General features: G+C 44.6%; 1 protein-coding gene across 1 annotated transcript in view; it reads left to right on the top strand.

The window, feature by feature from the left end:
- The window catches only part of LOC116977284 (NACHT, LRR and PYD domains-containing protein 3-like), a gene marked incomplete at its 3' end in the record, with an annotated part of 106,815 nt that overhangs the window by 31,045 nt on the left and 56,640 nt on the right, over positions 1-19,130 (top strand). Inside the window, exon 4 of the mRNA XM_033027780.1 lies at positions 8,814-8,895. Coding sequence (XP_032883671.1) covers positions 8,841-8,895 — 55 coding nt within the window. The remainder of the gene's footprint in view (positions 1-8,813; positions 8,896-19,130) is intronic.

The raw sequence follows: 19,130 nt of genomic DNA, 5'->3' as shown, positions 1-19,130 counted from the left end.
GCGACCATCCCCATTGACACTGCATTCCAGAAACCTAAACTCAATGCTAGCATTAAGTTTCAAGTGGGAGATGGACCCGAGGATCTTTCCAAGAATGATCCCAGGAATGAGTAGATTAACCTATGATAAGCGCTTGTAGGCAGTGGGCCTGTACTCGCTGGAGTTTAGAAGAATGAGTGGAGGGGGGCTAATTGATACCTACCGAATAGTGAAAGGCTTGGATAGAGAGGATCTGGAGAGTATGGTTTCACCAGGACTAGAGATCATAGCCTCAGAATTAATGGATGTTCATTTAGCAAGAAGTTGAGGAGAAATGTCTTTAGTCAGAGGGCCGTGAATATGTGGAATTATTTGCCACAGAAGACTGTGGATATGGATATTTTAATGGATATTTTTAAGGCAGAGATAGATAGATTTGTGATTCGTATAGGTGTCAGCGGTTATTGGGAGAAGGAGGGAGAATGGGGTTTGCAGAGAGAGAAATACATCAGTCATGGTTGAATAATGTGCAGAAATATCACATTTAATCATTCCAATCATCACTATTCACATGTATCAAGCTATTACTTGTCAGATCACGTGAAACATTTGTTATCTAGTATTTGACTGGCTATCTAACCTATCTATGCCTGTCATCATTTTAGATATTGCCTAAAATCACGCTCACATTCTAATCTCTCAACATCACAACCCTCTCCTCAACACACGAATCGCATCCATTTCCCCGATATCCAAAAGAAAGACACCAGTATTAACGGGGCAGAAAAATCAAGAAGAAGGGATAGGAGAGTATGGCCATAGGAATCGATGTGAAAGGCGAGGTGAATAATGGATTAAAAGTAGCATATATGAAAGCACGAAGTATAAGAAATAAAGTGGATGAGCATGAGGCTCAGTTAGAAATTGGCAAGTATGATGTTGTGGGAATTAGAGAGATGTGGCTGCAAGAGGGCTTGGGCTGGGAATGGAATATTCAAGGGTAAACATCCTATCGAAAAGACAAACAGATGAGCAGAGTGGGTGAGGTAGCTCTGTTGGTAAGTAATGAAATACAATCCCTAGTGAGGGGAGACATAGAATCAGGAAATGTCGAGTCAGTAAGGGTAGAACTGAGGAATTGTAATGGTAAAAATACCCTAATGAGAGTTATCTACAGGCCCCCAAACAGTAGCCTGGTGCAAGTTGAATCAAGAGTTAAAATTGGCATGTCGCAAAGGTAATACTACGGTGGTTTTGGGAGATTGCGACATTCAGGTAGACTGGAAAAATCAGATTGCTCCTGGAATCCAAGAAAGGGAGTTTGTCATGTGTATCCAAGATGGATTCTTAGAGCAGCTTGTACTGGAGCCTACTAGTGAGAAGGCAATTCTGTATTTAGTGTTATGGAATGCACTGGATTTGTTAAGGGGACTCGAGGTAAGGAGTCAATAGGAAATAGTAACTATAATATGATAAGTTTTAATCTACAATTTGAGCGGGAGAAGGGAAAATCGGAAGTGACAATATTACAGTAATGCAAAGGGGACTATGGAGCCATGAGGGAGGACCTGGCCAAAGTTGATTGGAAAGAGACCCTAGCAGGAATGACTGTGGAACAACAATGGCAGATAATTCTGGGAATAATAAAGACGTTATGGATCAGTTAATTCCTAAGAGGAGGACATATTCTTAGAGGAGAAATGGCGATCGTGGCTGACAAGGGAAGTCAAGTACAGTATAAAAATGAAAGACAAGATGTATCACACAGCAAGGATGAGCGGGTAGCCAGCGGATTGGGTATCCTTTAAAGAGCAACAGAAGATAACTACAAAAGGCAATACGGGGAGAAAAGATGAGGTAGTGGATGTAGCATACATGGATTATCATAAAGCCTTAGATAAGGTCCTACGTAGGAGATTAGTGGGCCAAATTAGAGTGCATGGTATTGGGAGTAGGGTGCTAACATGGATAGAAGATTGGTTGACAGGAAACAAAGAGTAGGGATTAACGTGTCCCTTTCAGAATAGCAGGTAATGACTAGTGGGGTATCTTAAGGCCCGTTGATGGGACCGCACCGATTTACAATATATATTAATGATTTGGATGAAGGGATTAAAAGAATCATTAGCAAATTTGCAGATGACACAAAGCTGGGTGGCAGTGTGAATTGTTAGGAGGATGCTATGTGGATGCAGGGTGACTTGGACAGGTTGGGGAATGGGCAGATGCATGACAGGTGCAGTATCATGTGTATAAATGTGCTGTTATCCATTTTCTTGGCAAGAACAGGAAGGCAGATTATTATCTGAATGGTGTCAAGTTAGGAAAAGGGGAAGTACAATAAGATCTGGGTGTCCTTCTTCTGTCACTGAAAGTAAGCATGCAGGTGCTTCAAGTGAAGGAAGCTAATGGAATGTTGGCCTTCACAACAAGAAAAGTTGAGCATAGGAGCAAAGAGGTCCTTCGGCAGTTGTATAGGGCCCCAGTGAGACTACACCCAGAGTATTGTGTGCAGTATTGGTCTCCAAATTCGAGGAAGGACATTACTGTTATTGAGGGAGTTCAGCGTAGGTTCACAAGGTTAAATCTCGGGATGGCTAGACTCTCGTATGTTGATAGATTGGAGCAGCTGGGCTTGTATACGCTGTCATTTGGAAGGATTAGAAGGGATCTTATTGAATCATATTAGATTATTAAGAGATTGGACACGCTAGAGGCAGGAAACATGTTCCCGATGTTGGGGGACTCCAAAACCAGTGGCCACAGTTTATGAATAAGGGGTAGGCTATTTAGAACGGAGATGAGGAATTTTATTTTCACCCAGAGAGTTGTGAACTTGTGGAATTATCTGCCTCAGAAGGCAGTGGAAATCAATTATTGGGATGCTTTCAAGAGGGAGTTGCATAGAGCTCTTAAAGATAGCGGAATCAAGGGATATGGGGAGAAGCCAGGTACGCAGTACTGATTGTGGATGATCAAAGTGAATGGCGGTGCTGGCCTGAAGTTCATAATAGCCTGCTCCTGCACCTATTGTCTATTGTCTTTCAGGCAGTAGCTTCCGGATCACTTATTTTACCATTTCTGAGCAAGCTTTTTCTCGCATCATCCGTTTTGCCCAACATTATTCTAACCATCTAGTCCTTGCCTCGAGCACTACATGGGTGGTATATATTCCCCACTATTAGCCCCAACAAATCACGTTCTGCCGCCGTACACCATGATCAGTATAGTAAGACCTGAGTGATCTCCTGGACAAGTGTCGATCGCCTGGATTGGGGTCGGAGAGGAATTTCCCGGATTTTTTTCCCGAATTGGACCTGGGTTTTTATCCGGTTTTTTGCCTCCCCCAGGAGATCGCGAGGTTCTTGGGGTGGAGAGGGGTGATAGCGGTATAAAGGGGAGGGTAGTGTCTTGTGTTCTGTGTCTTGTGTCTACTGTTTGTGGGTAAGTGTGTCTGTTTAGTGTTCAGCCATGAGCGAATGGCGGTGCGGGCTCGACGGACCTGGTGGTCTACTCTCGCACCTACTTTCTATGTTTCTATGTTTCTATCAAATCCTTCACTATGCATGGATTATACTCCACTTGTCTAACCAAGCCTGACGTTTGCCCTTTTCCCTTGGAACCACTTGACGGATTCGATTCATACCCTTTCTGGGGCCTTCACCCACGGGCATGAATTTGGTGATGGATGGGGATAAATTGCAGATAAACTGCAAAATAACTGCAGACGCCAGAATATTCAACCACACCTAAAGTGCTGGAGTAATTCACCGTGTCAGGCAGCATACGTGGAAAGATCATTTAGGCAACGGTAAGATACTGGACGCTGAGCGAAGTGGAAGAGAAAGGTGAAAAAGAGGTGGGGTGAGTGGCGGGGCAAGGTGCGACAAATAGATACCGGTGAGAGGGATTACGTTGGTAATTGAGCGGCCAAGGCTAGAGATGAAATGCAGGCAAATGGAAATTAAATATTTAGCGAAGAGGAGTGAATATAAATCAAGGGAAGTATATGGATCTGGCTTCAAATCAAAAAGAGAAACGGGAAGTGGGGAAGTGGGGAGGTATATTGGGAGAAAGCGTTGCACGCGCAGTGGGTAATATGGAAAGGGTGAGGGAAAATTTGACCGAAACATTCAAGTGTAAGCAATGTATTGATCTAATCAGCGCTGGATAAACATGGATACATGAAATCCCTGCTTTCAATTCTTCTACATCAATATCACGGCATCAAAAATGCAACATTACCAAACCCTCTGTTTATATACCTGCCTCAGAAATGTCTACCTTTGCCTCCGTTATCTCTCCTTACTATTTTCCGTAAAATGTATCATATCACATTCCTGAGTGTAAAAATTCATCTCGCACCATTCTTCACATCCTTTAGATCGTTTTTAGGCCTCTTGCGGCTTATCACTGCATCAGTACTTCTTGGTCGCTCTGGAGGTAGTGAACGTTGAAGTGGGCATGATGAAGAATTAATGTTGCTCTTCACTCTTCTCTTGCACAAGAACAGAGTCTCTCATATAATTCTATATTCTACACTCGTTGACGTCATCATCCAAATTATGATGCAATCTCAGCACATGCACAATATGTGCGAAAGTCTGTGTAACCACAGATTGATCACCTTGTTGGGGGTTTACTACAGACCCCCAAATATTTAACGGGCAACAGAAGAGCAAATGTGCCGGGAGATTGCAGACAGCTGCCGTTCAAAAAGGTTGCTATAGTAGGGGATTTCAACATTCCCAACATAGACTGGGTAAAATCATAGCGTGAAGGATGTTGATGGGGTGCAATTCCTCATAAATGTTCATGCTAATTTTCTTAAACAGTGTGTGGATGCCCTCACACGTGAGGGGGCAACAATGGATCTAGTATTGGGAATTTGGGGAGGACAAGTTAATGGAGTGTGTGTGCGTGGAGGAGCCTTTTGGGAAAAGTGACCACAGTTCGATTAGGTTTAAGATAGTTATGGATCAGGACGGAGAGGGTCCACGTGTTAAAATGCTCATTTGGGATAAGGACAACTTTGAGGATATGAGAGAAGGTTTCGCTCAAGTTGACTGGAGCAGGTTATTTGAGGGGAAAGGAACATCGGATAAGTTGGATATTTTTAGACGAGTGTTTAAGAGAGTTCAGGATGTGTACGTCCCTGTTATGGTTAATGGCCAAGCAGGCAAACGTAATGAAGCTTGGGTCAAAAGGAAGGAAGCTTGACGTTAGTAAAGGCAGCTGGGATCAAGTCGATCCCTGGACCCGTTTCTGGAACTGAGGAGCAAACAAAAAAGGTGATCAGAAGGGCAAAAAGGGGCCCGGAGGAAGCAAGAAAGACAATCCCAAAATATGTTATTAATGCATTTGGGGGGGGGGGGGTGGTAACGATAGGGAGAGTGGGACCTTTCAGTAATAACAGCGGTCACACCTGTGTGGAGCTACAGGAGGTGGGCAAGTTCCTGAATTAGTGTTTCTCTTCTGTATTTACCGAGGGGAAAGACAGTAGGACGATGCAAATTGGAGACGTCACTGGAAGTGTCATGAGAGCAGTCAGGGTTACCATCAAACATGTACTGAAGGTACTGTCATGTTTTAAGGTGAACAAATCTCCGGGGCCTGATCAGATATACCCGAGAACATTGCGGGAAACTAGAGAGGAAATTGCGGGAGCCCTGGTTGAAATGTATACGTCATCATTAAATATAGGAGAGTTGCCAGAGGATTGGAGGGTGGCAAATGTTGTGCCTCTTTTCAAGAAGGGCTGCAGGGGAAATGCTGAGAACTATAGGCCTGTGAGCTTAACATCTGTAGTTGGTATGTTACTGGAGAGTATTCTGAGGGATGGGATATACAGGGATTTGGATGGACAAGGGCTGATTTGGGACAGTCAGCATGGTTTTGTACGTGGTAGGTCGCGTCTCACAAATCTGATGGATATTTTTGAAGACGTAAGCACAAACATTGATGAAGGCAGAGCTGTGGACTTGAGTAAGGCATTCAACAAGTTTCCACAAGGTAGGCTGCTCTGGGACGTTAGATCTCATGGGATCCAAGAAGACATATTTGAATGTATAACAAATTGGTTCCGTGGAAGGAAGCAGAGTTGAGGTGGTGGAAGGTTGCTTCTCTGATTGGTGGCCTGTGACTAGTGTCGTGCCACAGGGATCGGTGCTGGGCCCGTTACTGTTTGTCATCTACATCAATGATTTGAATGCGACCATACAGGGCAAGATTAGCAAGTTTGCTGATGATACAAAAGTTAGTGGTTTTGCAGATTGTGAAGATGGTTGTGAACGATTGCAGCACAATCTGAATCAATTGGCCAGGTGTGCGGTTGATGGAATTTAATAGACGTGTGAGCTGTTGCATTTTGATTCAAGGGCAATAATTACATAGTAAATGGTAGACCTCTGGGTTGCGTTGCAGAACAGAGGGATCGAGGAGTATCTTGAAGGTCGAGTCGCAAGGAGATAATTTGATCAAAAAGGCTTTTGGCACTTTGATCTTCATCAGTCAGAGTATGTCGTATAGAAGTTGGGAGGTCATGTGGCAGTTGGATAAGACGTTGGTGAGACCGCAATTATAATATTGTGTTCAGCTCTGGGCACCATGTTATAGGAAATATATTGTCAAACTTGAAATGGTTCAGAAAATATTTACGAGGATGTTGCCAGGACTAGAGGGTGTGAGCTATATGGAGAGGTTGAATAGGCAGGGTCTATATTACATGGAACGTAGGAGTATGAGGGGAGAGGTTATAGAGGTATACAAAATCATGAGTGGAATAGATCGGTTAGATGCTCAGAGTCTTTTACCCAGAGTAGGGGAATCGAGGAACAGAGTACATAGGTTCAAGGTAAAGAGGAAAAGATTCAATAGGAATCCGAGAGGTAACTTTTTAGCTCTGCGGGTGGTGGGTGTATGGGACAAGTCGTCGGAGGTCTTAGTTGAGGCTGGGACTATCCCCATCGTTTAAGAAATAGTTGGACAGGTACTTGGATACGTTTCATAACAAGAGGATTTCAGTTTCATAACTAGAGGATTTCAGTTTCATAACTAGAGAATTTTGGTATAGGAGTAAAGAGATTCTTCTGCAGTTGTATATGTCTCTGGTGAGACCTCATCTGGAGTATTGTGTACAGTTTTGGTCTCCTAATTTGAGGAAGGACATCCTTGTGATTGAAGCAAGATTTACGAGATTGATCCCTGGGATGGCAGTACTGTCATATGAGGAAAGATTTAAAAGACTAGGCTTGTATTCACGGGAGTTTAGAAGGATGAGGGGATATCTTATAGAAACATATAAAATTATAAAAGGACAGGACAAGCCAGATGCAGGAAAATATGTTCCCAATGTCGGGTGAGTCCAGAACCAGGGGCCACAGTCTTAGAATTAAGGGGAGGTAATTTAGGACTGAGGAGAGAAAATACTTTTTTACCCAGAAAGTTGTGAATTTATGGAATTCCCTGCTACAGAGGGCAGTGGAGGCCAAGTCACTGGATGGATTTAAGAGAGAGTTAGACAGAGCTCTAGGGGATAGTGGAGTCAAGGGATATGGGGAGAAGGCAGGCACGGGTTATTGATAGGGGATGATCAGCCACGATCACATTGAATGGCTGGCTCGAAGGGCCGAATGGCCTCCTCCTATTTTCTATGTTTCTATGATAGGACAGGTTTTTCGAGGGTTATGGACCAAGCGCAGGCAAGTGGGATTATGGTAGCTGGGACATTGTTGGCCGGTGTGGGCGAGTTGGGCAGAAGCCCCTGTTTCCACACTGACTAATTATTTCTTGCTTCCATCTGTCCATCTGAACCGACCATTAATGCTGTTACTGAAACAAATTGCCTCCTTCTGGATATCGGTGGGTTTATTTGAACGAAGACCACTTTTGAAAGACAAGATAAACACAAAGTGATGGAATAACTCAGCGGGTGAGGCAGCATCTCTGAAGAGAAGGAATGGGTAACTTGAGACCCTTCTTCAGACTGATGTCAGGGGAGTGGGCGAGACAGCGATAGAATGTAGTCAGAGGCAGTAAGACTGGAGGGAGAATTGTGACAGGGAGGCGATGGAGAGAGACGGAATGCAAGGGCTATTTGAGGTTAGAGAAGGTAATTTTCACACCGCTGCGGTGTAAGCCACGCATACGAAATATGAGGTGATGTTCCTACAATTGCGAATGACAAGAGATCATTCAAGATTGAATGCCCTCTAAACCAAAGTTCCTAACGGGAACGTAGCGTTCATTGCATCGTTGTATTGTATTGTATTTGCCACAAGGCATAGGTTTACACATGTGGTGCATGTTTTATGTACACATTGACTGGACGATTTCTCCATCCACACAGACAGACATAACAAACATCATTCTTCTTTGTGGTAGTAGTGTAACAGTCATCTATTCGCATTTCATATCCTCTTGTCAGACGTAAATATTCTCAAACACATACGAAAGCTCGCCGCCACTAAATGTATTGTTATTAACACAAAGCCAACTTTCACAGCAATGCAGAATTGCTATCTTGGAAACACCCTGCTGAATCCTCCGAGTTTAGTCATCGAAATTAATAGAATAATTTGGAAAATATGTTGTAGAATTGCTCGCTAGTCAGGCACGTTCGTAAGAATTCACGTTTCAGATCAACGGTTGTTCGGCAGAGCTAAAGTTGTTAATACATTGCTGGGAGCATTAGAAGAGAAAACATGTGAGGATTAGTGTAGGAAAAAAAGGTGTTTAATTGACGGAAATAGTGGTGTTAATGCTTCAATGAGAAGACGCTGATGACTTTTGAAATGAAACTAATATCAACGCGTATCCCGTCATTTTTTTGTACCGAACCATCCCCGGCAGCTGCGATCATCATGGATGGAAATTCAGATGGGAATCGGGACCTGAATGGATCGCAAATAAACACAGGCAAGTGGCACATAAATGTGCGGAGATTGGTTCTCCATAAGTGGCTGCTCTGCTCTGGTGGATGTTGTGCTGTTATTGTCGGTAATATCAGTTCCTACATAATGACGTATGAGCCGAGTGGCGCATTATTGGCATATACCGTGGAGCTAATATTGTTCAGCTCCAGCGATTCAACTTCGCTGCATTCCTCGCAGGTCTGAGTTGGTAATCGACTTGGGCGCCATCTATTGCGCATATGTGTTTGGTGCATTGTTGCCGAGATTTATTAACATTTTGGTGAACAAAATGGATTCATGAATAGCTGTGTGACGGTCGGCTTCCATGCGTAGGGATTCATGACCATTCATTCTTTCGTTATCAGCACCCTCCACGGCATTTGTTTTTACATTATCCAAAAATAAAACAGCCTTTTGCAACAGCGACAGAATTAGATCATTTCTAAACATTAGAGTAGATCCTATAATTCATAAAGGCAGAATAAAATTACATGTACCGTGCTGCGACCAGGCAGCTTCTATCGAGCACCTCCTCATATGTACAATCTGACCATGACCCGCGGCCCATTTCCCAGACCATCGCCGATCTCATCACCTGTGGTGAACTCCCGCCCACAAGCCGATGCTGCCTCTTTCTACCCAATGTCCGCAATCCACAACCAGAACTGCTCAGACTACTTCATTGTTTTGTCTGTTCCTGCCCCACGACAATATGTTCAAGTACATCGACCCTTCCTTGTTGCACACGTCAGATACACCTCTGCTTTAGTACACTTTGCTTGACTATACTTTGATCTTTCAATTCATACATCTCTAATTCCTCCTTTTAATTCGATGCCCAGATTCTTCACCAGGAATAAACCAGGCCCCTTCGATTGTTGCGTGTATCTGTTCCGAAAGTAGGTGGAGGGGCAGGTTTTGTAGAGAAAGCAGGGACTCTGCAGAACGACGGACTGGTTGCGAGAGTGGACAGATAAGTGCCAGAGGATCTACAGTGTAACAAAGTATGGTGCCGTGGATTTTGGTAGTAGGAATAAGGGCGTAGACTATTGTCTAAATGGGGAGAGAATCCAGAATTCGGAGATGCAAAGGAATTTAGAAGTGCTGGTGCAGCAATCACAGATAGTTAATTTGCAAGTCGAATCGCTGGTAAGTAAGGCAATGATTTAATGAGGACTAGAATTTAAAAACAATAATGCTGAGGTCCTATAAGGCGATGATCAGGCTGCATTTGGCGTATTGTGAGCAATTTTGGGTCCAATATCTGGGAAAGGATGTGCTGGCTCTGGAGAGGGTTCCAGAGGATGTTTACAAGAATTATCGCAGGAATGAGTGGGTTAACATGTGATGAGACTGACGACACTGGGCCTGTACTCGCTGGAGTTCAGAAGGTTGAGGGTGAACCTCATGATACGTTCCGAATAGTGAAACGCAGCAGGAATGACGGTGGATCAGCAATGGCTGCAGTTTCTTGGAATAAAGAGGAAGTAATCAGGATAATTTCATCACAAAGTGTTAACATACCAAGAGAGGGATGCCACTGTGGATGACAAGGGATGTCAAATTTATCATGGCAGCAAAAGAGAAGCGCAGACCCTACCAACAATTAGTGGAAAACTAGAATCATAGTCATAGAATCATAGAGTCATGGATTCATACAGCGTGGAAATAGGCCATTCATACCAACTTGACCATGCCTACCAGCATGCCCAGCCCATCTGCATTATTCCCACCTACTGCACGTGGCTTCTAACCCTCTGAACATACCTTACCCATGCACCTATTCAAATGTTTCTGAAACCTTGTGATAATTAATGCCTCAACTACCTCCTCCGCGAGATCGGACTATACACCTACAACGCTATTTGCAAAAAATCTTGCCCCTCATTTTGCTATTAAACCTTCCTCCCCCTCACCTTAAAACTACGTGCTCTGGTTCGTGATTCCCCTACACTGGGTAAACATAGAAACATAGAAACATAGAAAATAGGTGCAGGAGTAGGCCATTCGGCCCTTCGAGCCTGCACCACCATTCAATGTGATCATGGCTGATCATCCAACTTAGAATCCTGTACCTGCCTTTTCTCCATACCCCCTGAACCCTTTAGCCACATCTAACTCCCTCTTAAATACTGGCCTCGACTACCTTTTGTGGCATAGTATTCCAGAAGTTCACCACTCTCTGTGTGAAAAATGTTTTTCTCATCTCGGTCCTAAAAGATGTCCCCCTTATCGTTAAACTGTGACCCCTTGTTCTGGACTTCCCCGACATCGGGAACAATCTTCCTGCATCTAGCCTGTCCAACCCCTCAGGCTGAGTCTCACGTTGCGAGTTGACACAAGAGGTACCCCGAGTGAAACACTCGTGGTTGTGTACGAGACTGCAAGTGTATGATCAAGAGTTTAACCGAGTTCCCACGGGTATGACAAGTTTGCGTTTACTTGTCATTTCTGCGACGTTCCAGGTTCGTCTCCCAAGTTACTCTTGAGCCAATCCTGATTGAAGGTTTGTTTGAATAAGCAACAGTGTTATGTTTGAATAAGCAACAGTGTTAAAGAAGACCTCTCCATCCTGCGGCTTTGATTTAAAGATAGAATTCAGCACGACCGCATCTATTGATGTGACCTACAAAGGGAAAATGCGCACCATCCAGTGCCAGAGCAGTTATACTTATGATTTGTTGGAAACACACAGGTTTAATATGTTTTAATTGAATTTACTGCCATGTCTACACACTGCGGGGAGACGGGAGATTAAATCTTTGAATGTGGACGGATGTGCACATCAGATTGTTGTGAGACGGAGCTCAGGGTTCGCCTCCTGAGTTGCTTTGGTGCCCAGGCGTGAGTTGAGGTGGAGAGAGGTTGGGGGGGGGCGTCATTAATCTGTCTAGGGTGACATGGCTCTTGGGTTAGGCTGGGATCATTCTCTGCGGGGTGATCTTAGTGCGGGAGACAAGTGTAGGAGAGGTGTACTGACTGTGTGGACAAAACATTGTGATTGCCCACCAGTCTCAAAAGCCGCTGTGTCTCCCTGTCCCTGGGATAGCAGTGGGCGATCAAGCAGCACAATACCCCCCTCCCCTCCACGCCAACACGAAGTAGCAATTTTACAAAATTTTGAGATTTAAAAAATCAAGTCTGCAATTTATCCCATCAGATAAAGCATACAAATAAGTTTAATTTGACACCTAATTCACTTTCATATCTCAAGTATTAAAAAGTTATGGCCATTTTCATACTGGGAAATGAGCATCTTGTTCCCTATTGATTTTCTATGGACATAACAAAAAAGCTGTGATCGTGAACAGTCAAAAGCCCATAACTTTCTTAAAAATTAAGAGAACTGAATGAAATTTTCAGTTATCATAGATTGAAGCATTCTGAAACAAATAAAAAATAATCTTACTTGGATGACCTGAAATTAAAGCATATCATTAGTTAGTTACCTAATTGTAGCTAATTTCAGACTTCAATTACTAGATCTAAACATCTATCCATTTCTTAATAAATGATTAACATTTTTAAATAGCCTAAATGTCCAAATAATATTCACAAATAATTCACAATAAAACATGATTTTTAAATCTCATTTACATTAATTTATAGACCAAATGGAAGGAATTTAGTGTTCAATTGCTGTAAATAAATGCCCATTTAAATCAGCTTTCTAGTGGGATCCTGTGAACGCGCTGGTTTAGAACGTTCACATTGCGGTAGATTTGTGCCCTCAAATGCCCAGAAAAATACTGCGGGATATAATAGGCCCAAAATGAGCTACTCGCAACATTAAACTTTGTATAAAGGGATCTTTAGAAGCCCTTTTTAATGTAAAAATATACAGCATACCTTCACTTATTTGCTTTATGAGACCCTGCGGTTGCTGGCCGTCGCGGGTTTAGAGATTGATTTTTAAACTACTATAACTATTTTACGAGGCCTTTAAAACTAATAATAGCTTTTGCGACGGGGTCTTCCAGCGATTTTTCGTTAATAATTAACTAGGCTGAACATCTTCGATTTGAACAGCCTAGAGGAAATCGCGTTTTAAACCCGCCCCCCTCTAACCGGCGCCAAAATCGCGCACACCCGCAGCGACAGATTTTCAGCGACGCTTCAGGTACGCTTTGCAACATACCTACACGAAGGGCAACGATCCCAAGGCTTTAGCGTCAGAAACAGCGGGCTGGCGACAATCACCTGCCATAACGCGAGAGAGATCATGCACTGTTGTAGGTGTCCTTTGCACGTCGGTGTGTCTGTCTTTCTCCACTCATTATTGGCCCTATCTGTCACCACCCCCACCTACACCCCTCTGCTTCCAGGCCATGTGTGTGACTCCTTCCCTCCCCTCTCCAGCTCCCCGCCCATTGCACCGGCGCGGGGGCTTTGCACTGTCGTCACGTCGACGATGCCAGCAGGTCAGTGCCAGTCGCTCCCTTCAGTTTGCCAGGGGGTCGGGACGGGACTGGAGTTGGGAGGGAAAGGTGGGGGAGGATGGGTGGGTTAGGTGAGCAGGAGAGTGGGGTTGTTTGCAGTTGCAGAGGGAGGGGGCAAGGGCGGTACAGTTCCCAGTCTCAGCTCCTGTCCAGGGGGTGGCCGGAGACGTCAGGACCAATGGGACACTGACCCCCAGGCCCACCAGGCCCACTGCAAGCACGGAGAACCCAGAGACCCACAGCCAACAGCAACTCCAGCCCAGCCCCGCTCCAACTCCAGAGGAACCCGCTCCCAGATGAGCCGCTACGGCGACAAGTGGCAGTTCGCCCACAGCCCGAGCTGCGCCCCCTCATCCGCCAGCCCAAGAACAAGACGTACCTTGCACACCATCAGCTGCCCCTACGGGGAGCGTGTTCCTCTGGAGTTGGAGCGGGGCTGGGCTGGAGTTGCTGCTGGCTGTGGGTCTCTGGATTCTCCGTGCTTGCAGTGGGCCTGGTGGGCCTGGGGGTCAGTGTCCCGTTGGTCCTGACGTCTCCGGCCACCCCCCTGGACAGGAGCCGAGACTGGGAACTGTACCGCCCCTGCCCCCTCCCTCTGCAACTGCAAACAACCCCACTCTCCTGCTCACCTAACCCCCCCCCCCCTCCCCCACCACCACCATTCCCTCCCAACTCCAGTCCCGTCCCGACCCCCTGGGAAACTGAAGGGAGCGACTTCCCCGGGGCGACTGGCACGGGCCTGTTGGCATCGCCGACGTGAAGACAGTGCAAAGCCCCCGCGCCGGTGCAAAGGGGCGGGGAGCTGGAGAGGGGAGGGAAGGGGTCACACACATGGCCGGGAAGCAGAGGGGTGTAGGTGGGGGTGGTGACAGATAGGGTCAACAATGAGTGGAGAAAGACAGAAACACCGACGTGCAAAGGAGACCTACAACAGTGCATGATCTCTCTCGCGTTATGGCAGGTAATTGTCGCTGGGAAACTGAAGGGAGCCACAATCTGCTGCTGCCTGCCCGTTGAGTTAAAGAGTTCCCACGGTAGACTCACGATACACTAAGGTAAACGCACGGGTCACTACGTTATTACAACGAGTTAAAATGTTTCAATTCTTAACCACAAGAGTAAAATTGACTCGTGGAAAATTTCAAACATGTTTGATTTTTTGCAAGAGTCGACAAGTTACACGAGTACCTGCCGTTAGCGCCACGAGTCTCTAAGTTGCGTCCACGAGTTCCGTACGTTAAACGTACGTTATTACCACGAGTTTTGCATTTCAAGGCTGAGACCCTTGGTCAGAATTGGGAGTGAGTAAAACAGGCTTGTATTCAGTAGGGGTGGGTGGAACTAAAGAAATATGCCTGATGGGGTGAGTCCCAATAGGTTATTGTGGCAGTTAAAAGCACAATGTGCTTCTTTGCCTGTGTCACGTGTTGTTAATAGCAGGAATGTGGACATGCACAGCACATGCACAGGTCACGGGGAGAACGTACACTCCGTATAGTTACGCACCTGTAGTCATGATCGAACCCGGGTCACTTGCTCTGTGAGGCAGCAACTCTATCGTTGCGACACCATGACGCCCGTAATGTGTATGGAAGTTTGGAAGTCAGTTTGCAGATGAACAAGACATCGATGTTGCCTTATTTGGAGTATTTTGTTCAGTTTCTGGATACCCTGTTTATCAGAAAGATTTTGTCAATCTGGAACGGTGCAGAAGAGTTTTACGAAAATGGTGCCAGGTGTTAGGAAGCGAGGGCCTGGGCTGTAGCAATAAGTTGAGCAGGCTAGTGCTTTATTCTTTTGAGCGCAGGCGAAAAAATGATGAACGTTTGAGGTGTGCAGTATCATGAGAGGAATGTATAGGATCAATGCACAGAGTCTTTCACCTAATCTGAGGAAAGACATTCTTGCCATAGAGGGAGTACAGAGAAGGTTCACCAGACTGATTCCTGGGATGTCAGGACTTTCATATGAAGAAAGACTGGATAGACTCGGCTGTACTCGCTAGAATTTAGAAGATTGAGGGGGGATTTTATAGAAACTTACAGAATTCTTACTTACGTTGCGAGTTGACACAAGAGGTAACCCCGAAAATACTCCAAATAAGGCAACATCGACGTCTTGTTCATCTGCAAACTGACTTCCAAACTTCCATACACATTACGGGCGTCATGGTGTCGCAACAATAGAGTTATGAGAGAGTTAGATAGAGCTCTAGGGGCTAGTGGGGTCAAGGGATATGGGGAGAAGACATGCACGGGTTATTGATAGGGGACGATCAGCCATGATCACAATGAATGGCGGTGCTGGCTCGAAGGGCCAAATGGCCTCCTCCTGCACCTATTTTCTATGTTTCTATGTCTGCCTTTGACTCGTGGTGTTCCGCATGGGTCCTTGCGGCCATCATTCGGCTTCTACGAAACTATAGGGAGGAACAGAGAATGTTGAGGAAGGAGGGAGCCTGCAGAAAGGAGTCGGAAAGGTTGTGAGTGGGGACAAATATATAGCAAACGGCATATACCGTCATGCACTTTGGTGGAAGGAACAAAGGTTTAGACAACTTTTTTAATGTGAAGAGGATTCATAAAGGAACTCGCGATGACTGGATCCCGATTTCAAAGTATGTATTTGCAGGGCGAGTCGGCGGTAAGGGAAGCATACGCATAACTAGCCTTAAATTTGGGGAGATGCGAGTACAAAGGCAACGATGTAATGCTGCGGCTGTAGAAGGAACTGTTTGGGAAATATTCAGAGTATTTTGCACGGTTTTGGTCTCCATTCCTGAGGAAGGAGGTGTTGGCTTTACAAGGCGATTTACAAGGATCACAGGGATGATAGGTTTGAGGTATGAGGAGCATCTGGACCTGTACGCGCTGCAGCTTAGAAAACTCAGTGGGACCTGATTGAATGGAGTCATAGTGATACAGTGTGGAAACAGGCCCTTCGGCCAAAATTGACAAATTGCCAACACGTCCCAGCTACACTAGTCCCTCATGCCCGCGTATGACACATATCCCTCCAAACCTTTCCTGTCAATGCACCTATCTAACAGTTTCTTAAATGTTGGGATAGTCCTTGCCACACCCAGCTTCTTCCATGCACCCAACACCATTTGTGCAAAAAGGTTACTCCTCAGATTGCTATGAAATATTTTTCACCTTCACCTGAAACCTACGTCCTCCATTCACCTCCTCTGGTATACAGATTATGTGCATCCATCTCATCTATTCATCTCATGACTTTATACATAACGAAAAGATCTCTGCTCATCCTCCTGCAATCCAAAGAACAGAGTGCCAGCCTACTCTATTATAGACCTGTTAGTTTGACGTCAGTGGTGGGCAACTTAATGGAAAGGATACTTAGAGATAATATATATAAGCATCTGGATAAACAGGGTCTGATTAGGAACAGTCAACATGGATTTGTGCCTGGAAGGTCATGTTTGACTAATCTTCTTGAATTTTTTGAATAGGTTACTCAGGAAATTGATGAGGGTAAAGCAGTGGATGTTGTATATATGGACTTCAGTAAGGCCTTTGACAAGGTTCCTCATGTAAGGTTGGTTAAGAAGGTTCAAATGTTGGGTATTAATGGTGGAGTAGCAAGATGGATTCAACAGTGGCTGAATGGGAGATGCCAGAGAGTAATGGTGGATAGCTGTTTGTCAGGTTGGAGACCAGTGACTAGTGGGGTGCCACAGGGATCTGTGTTGGGTCCACTGTTTTTTGTCATGTACATCAATGATCTGGATGATGGTGTGGTAAATTGGATTAGTAAGTATGCAGATGATACTAAGATAGGTGGTGTTGTGGATAATGAAGTAGATTTTAAAAGCCTACAGAGAAATTTAGGCCATTTGGAAGAGTGGGCTGTAAGATGGCAGATGGAGTTTAATGCTGATAAGTGTGAGGTGCTACATCTTGGCAGGACAAATCAAAATTCTGGAGTATGGTGTACAATTTTGGTCGCCTAATTATAGGAAGGATGTCAACAAAATAGAGAGAGTACAGAGGAGATTTACTAGAATGTTGCCTGGGTTTCAGCAACTAAGTTACAGAGAAAGGTTGAACAAGTTAGGTCTTTATTCTTTGGAGCGCAGAAGATTAAGGGGGGACTTGATAGAGGTCTTTAAAATGATGAGAGGGATAGACAGAGTTGACGTGCATAAGCTTTTCCCACTGAGAGTAGGGAAGATTCAAACAAGAGGACATGACTTGAGAATTAAGGGACAGAAGTTTAGGGGTAACTTGAGGGGGAACCTCTTTACTCTGAGAGTGGTAGCTGTGGGGAATGAGCTTTCAGTGGAGGTGGTGGAGGCAGGTTCGATTTTATCATTTAAAAATAAATTGGATAGTTATATGGACGGGAAAGGAATGGAGGGTTATGGTCTAAGTGCAGGTAGAGGGGACTAGGGGAGAATAAGTGTTCGGCACGGACAAGAAGGGCCGAGATGGCCTGTTTCCGTGCTGTCATTGTTATATGGTTATATATGTTTATATGGTTACTCTGGCTGTCCCTATAGCTCAGAAAATCTAGTCCTGGCAATATCCTCCTAAATCTTGTATGTACCCTTTTCGGCTTAACAACATATTGTGCCAAGAACATCGTGCTCAGAACTGTGCACCATACACTAGATGCGGCCTCACCAAAGTCTTATAAAACTGCAACATCACCTGCAACATGACTACTGATGGTCTCCACCCGAAACATCACCTATTCCCTTTCTCAAGAGATGGTGTCTGTGTTACTCCAGTTTTTTTGTGTCTATCTTCGGCTTAAAGCAGGATCTGCTGTACCTTCCTCCACACCTGTTTAATAGTAAGATTAAACGAGAACTTACCAGTTTGAAGTTTGATCTGTATTTTATGAGGAGTTACGATAAAGGATTACGTGAAGAAGCCCGCCAGGACGCTTGCGTGTCATTCTTCAAAGCAGCGGTGTGAAATCACAGATAACTGTAATGACTAAACATAGTAAGATTAGAGAAGAGATACCAGTTAAGTATATGATCAGGGTGGGAGCGGAGGGCACGTAATCTCTCATCGTAACTCCTCATAAAATACAGATCAAACTTCAAACTGGTAAGTTCTCGTTTAATCTTACTATTTTACTTCGGAGTCATGTGAGTGACTACGTGAAGATTTTAAAGCTCTGTGATTTCATGCCGTGGAACGAGTCCATGCATCACGTCTGCCTTGACTGTGGGAGGAATTGTGTTAACATAATTTGGACATGAATTCGACATTGAAATCATTAAAATGTTTAACACAAATTTATAACCCCTTTTTATGGGTTTAAATTAATTTACAGAACTTAAATTGTTTCTGCAAACGTTCCAGGTTTCATTACTGGTTTATTACAAAATAATTGGAATTTTCCCCTCCAGACCATCCTGCTGCCTTGAGGATTTGGTCCATTGGTACATCCAACAGTATGCTGCCGATGTAGCTGCAGCCCTGGTGGAAAGAGATTTTTAAAATTTAGTATCCACCCCAGCCTGTGTTAGCACCTGTTTCAGCCATCTTGAGATGGTCTGGACCGTCACTCTTGGTGTGGTTGCTAGTGGCTGACCAAAAAGTGCCTTTTCATTGCCTCTTAGGATATTCGTTTTCTTCATGTATAACGACAGATGTCTTGTTATACACAGACGGTCATCTGTTGGGTATGACCTAATTGTATATTGAGGCCTGCTGATCCCTTTTCTGTTCTGCTTACTATCTCATAAATATGAAACTTAATATTTTCTGTTGAGGAAGTCATGTTGTCCAGTCTAGTTTTTGCAGTGACTGTATCCTCTGTG

This window comes from Amblyraja radiata, chromosome 9 (genome assembly GCF_010909765.2).
Source record: "Amblyraja radiata isolate CabotCenter1 chromosome 9, sAmbRad1.1.pri, whole genome shotgun sequence".
In the NCBI taxonomy this organism is placed as follows: Eukaryota; Metazoa; Chordata; class Chondrichthyes; order Rajiformes; family Rajidae; genus Amblyraja; species Amblyraja radiata.
This window is presented reverse-complemented; position numbering and strand designations above follow the sequence as displayed.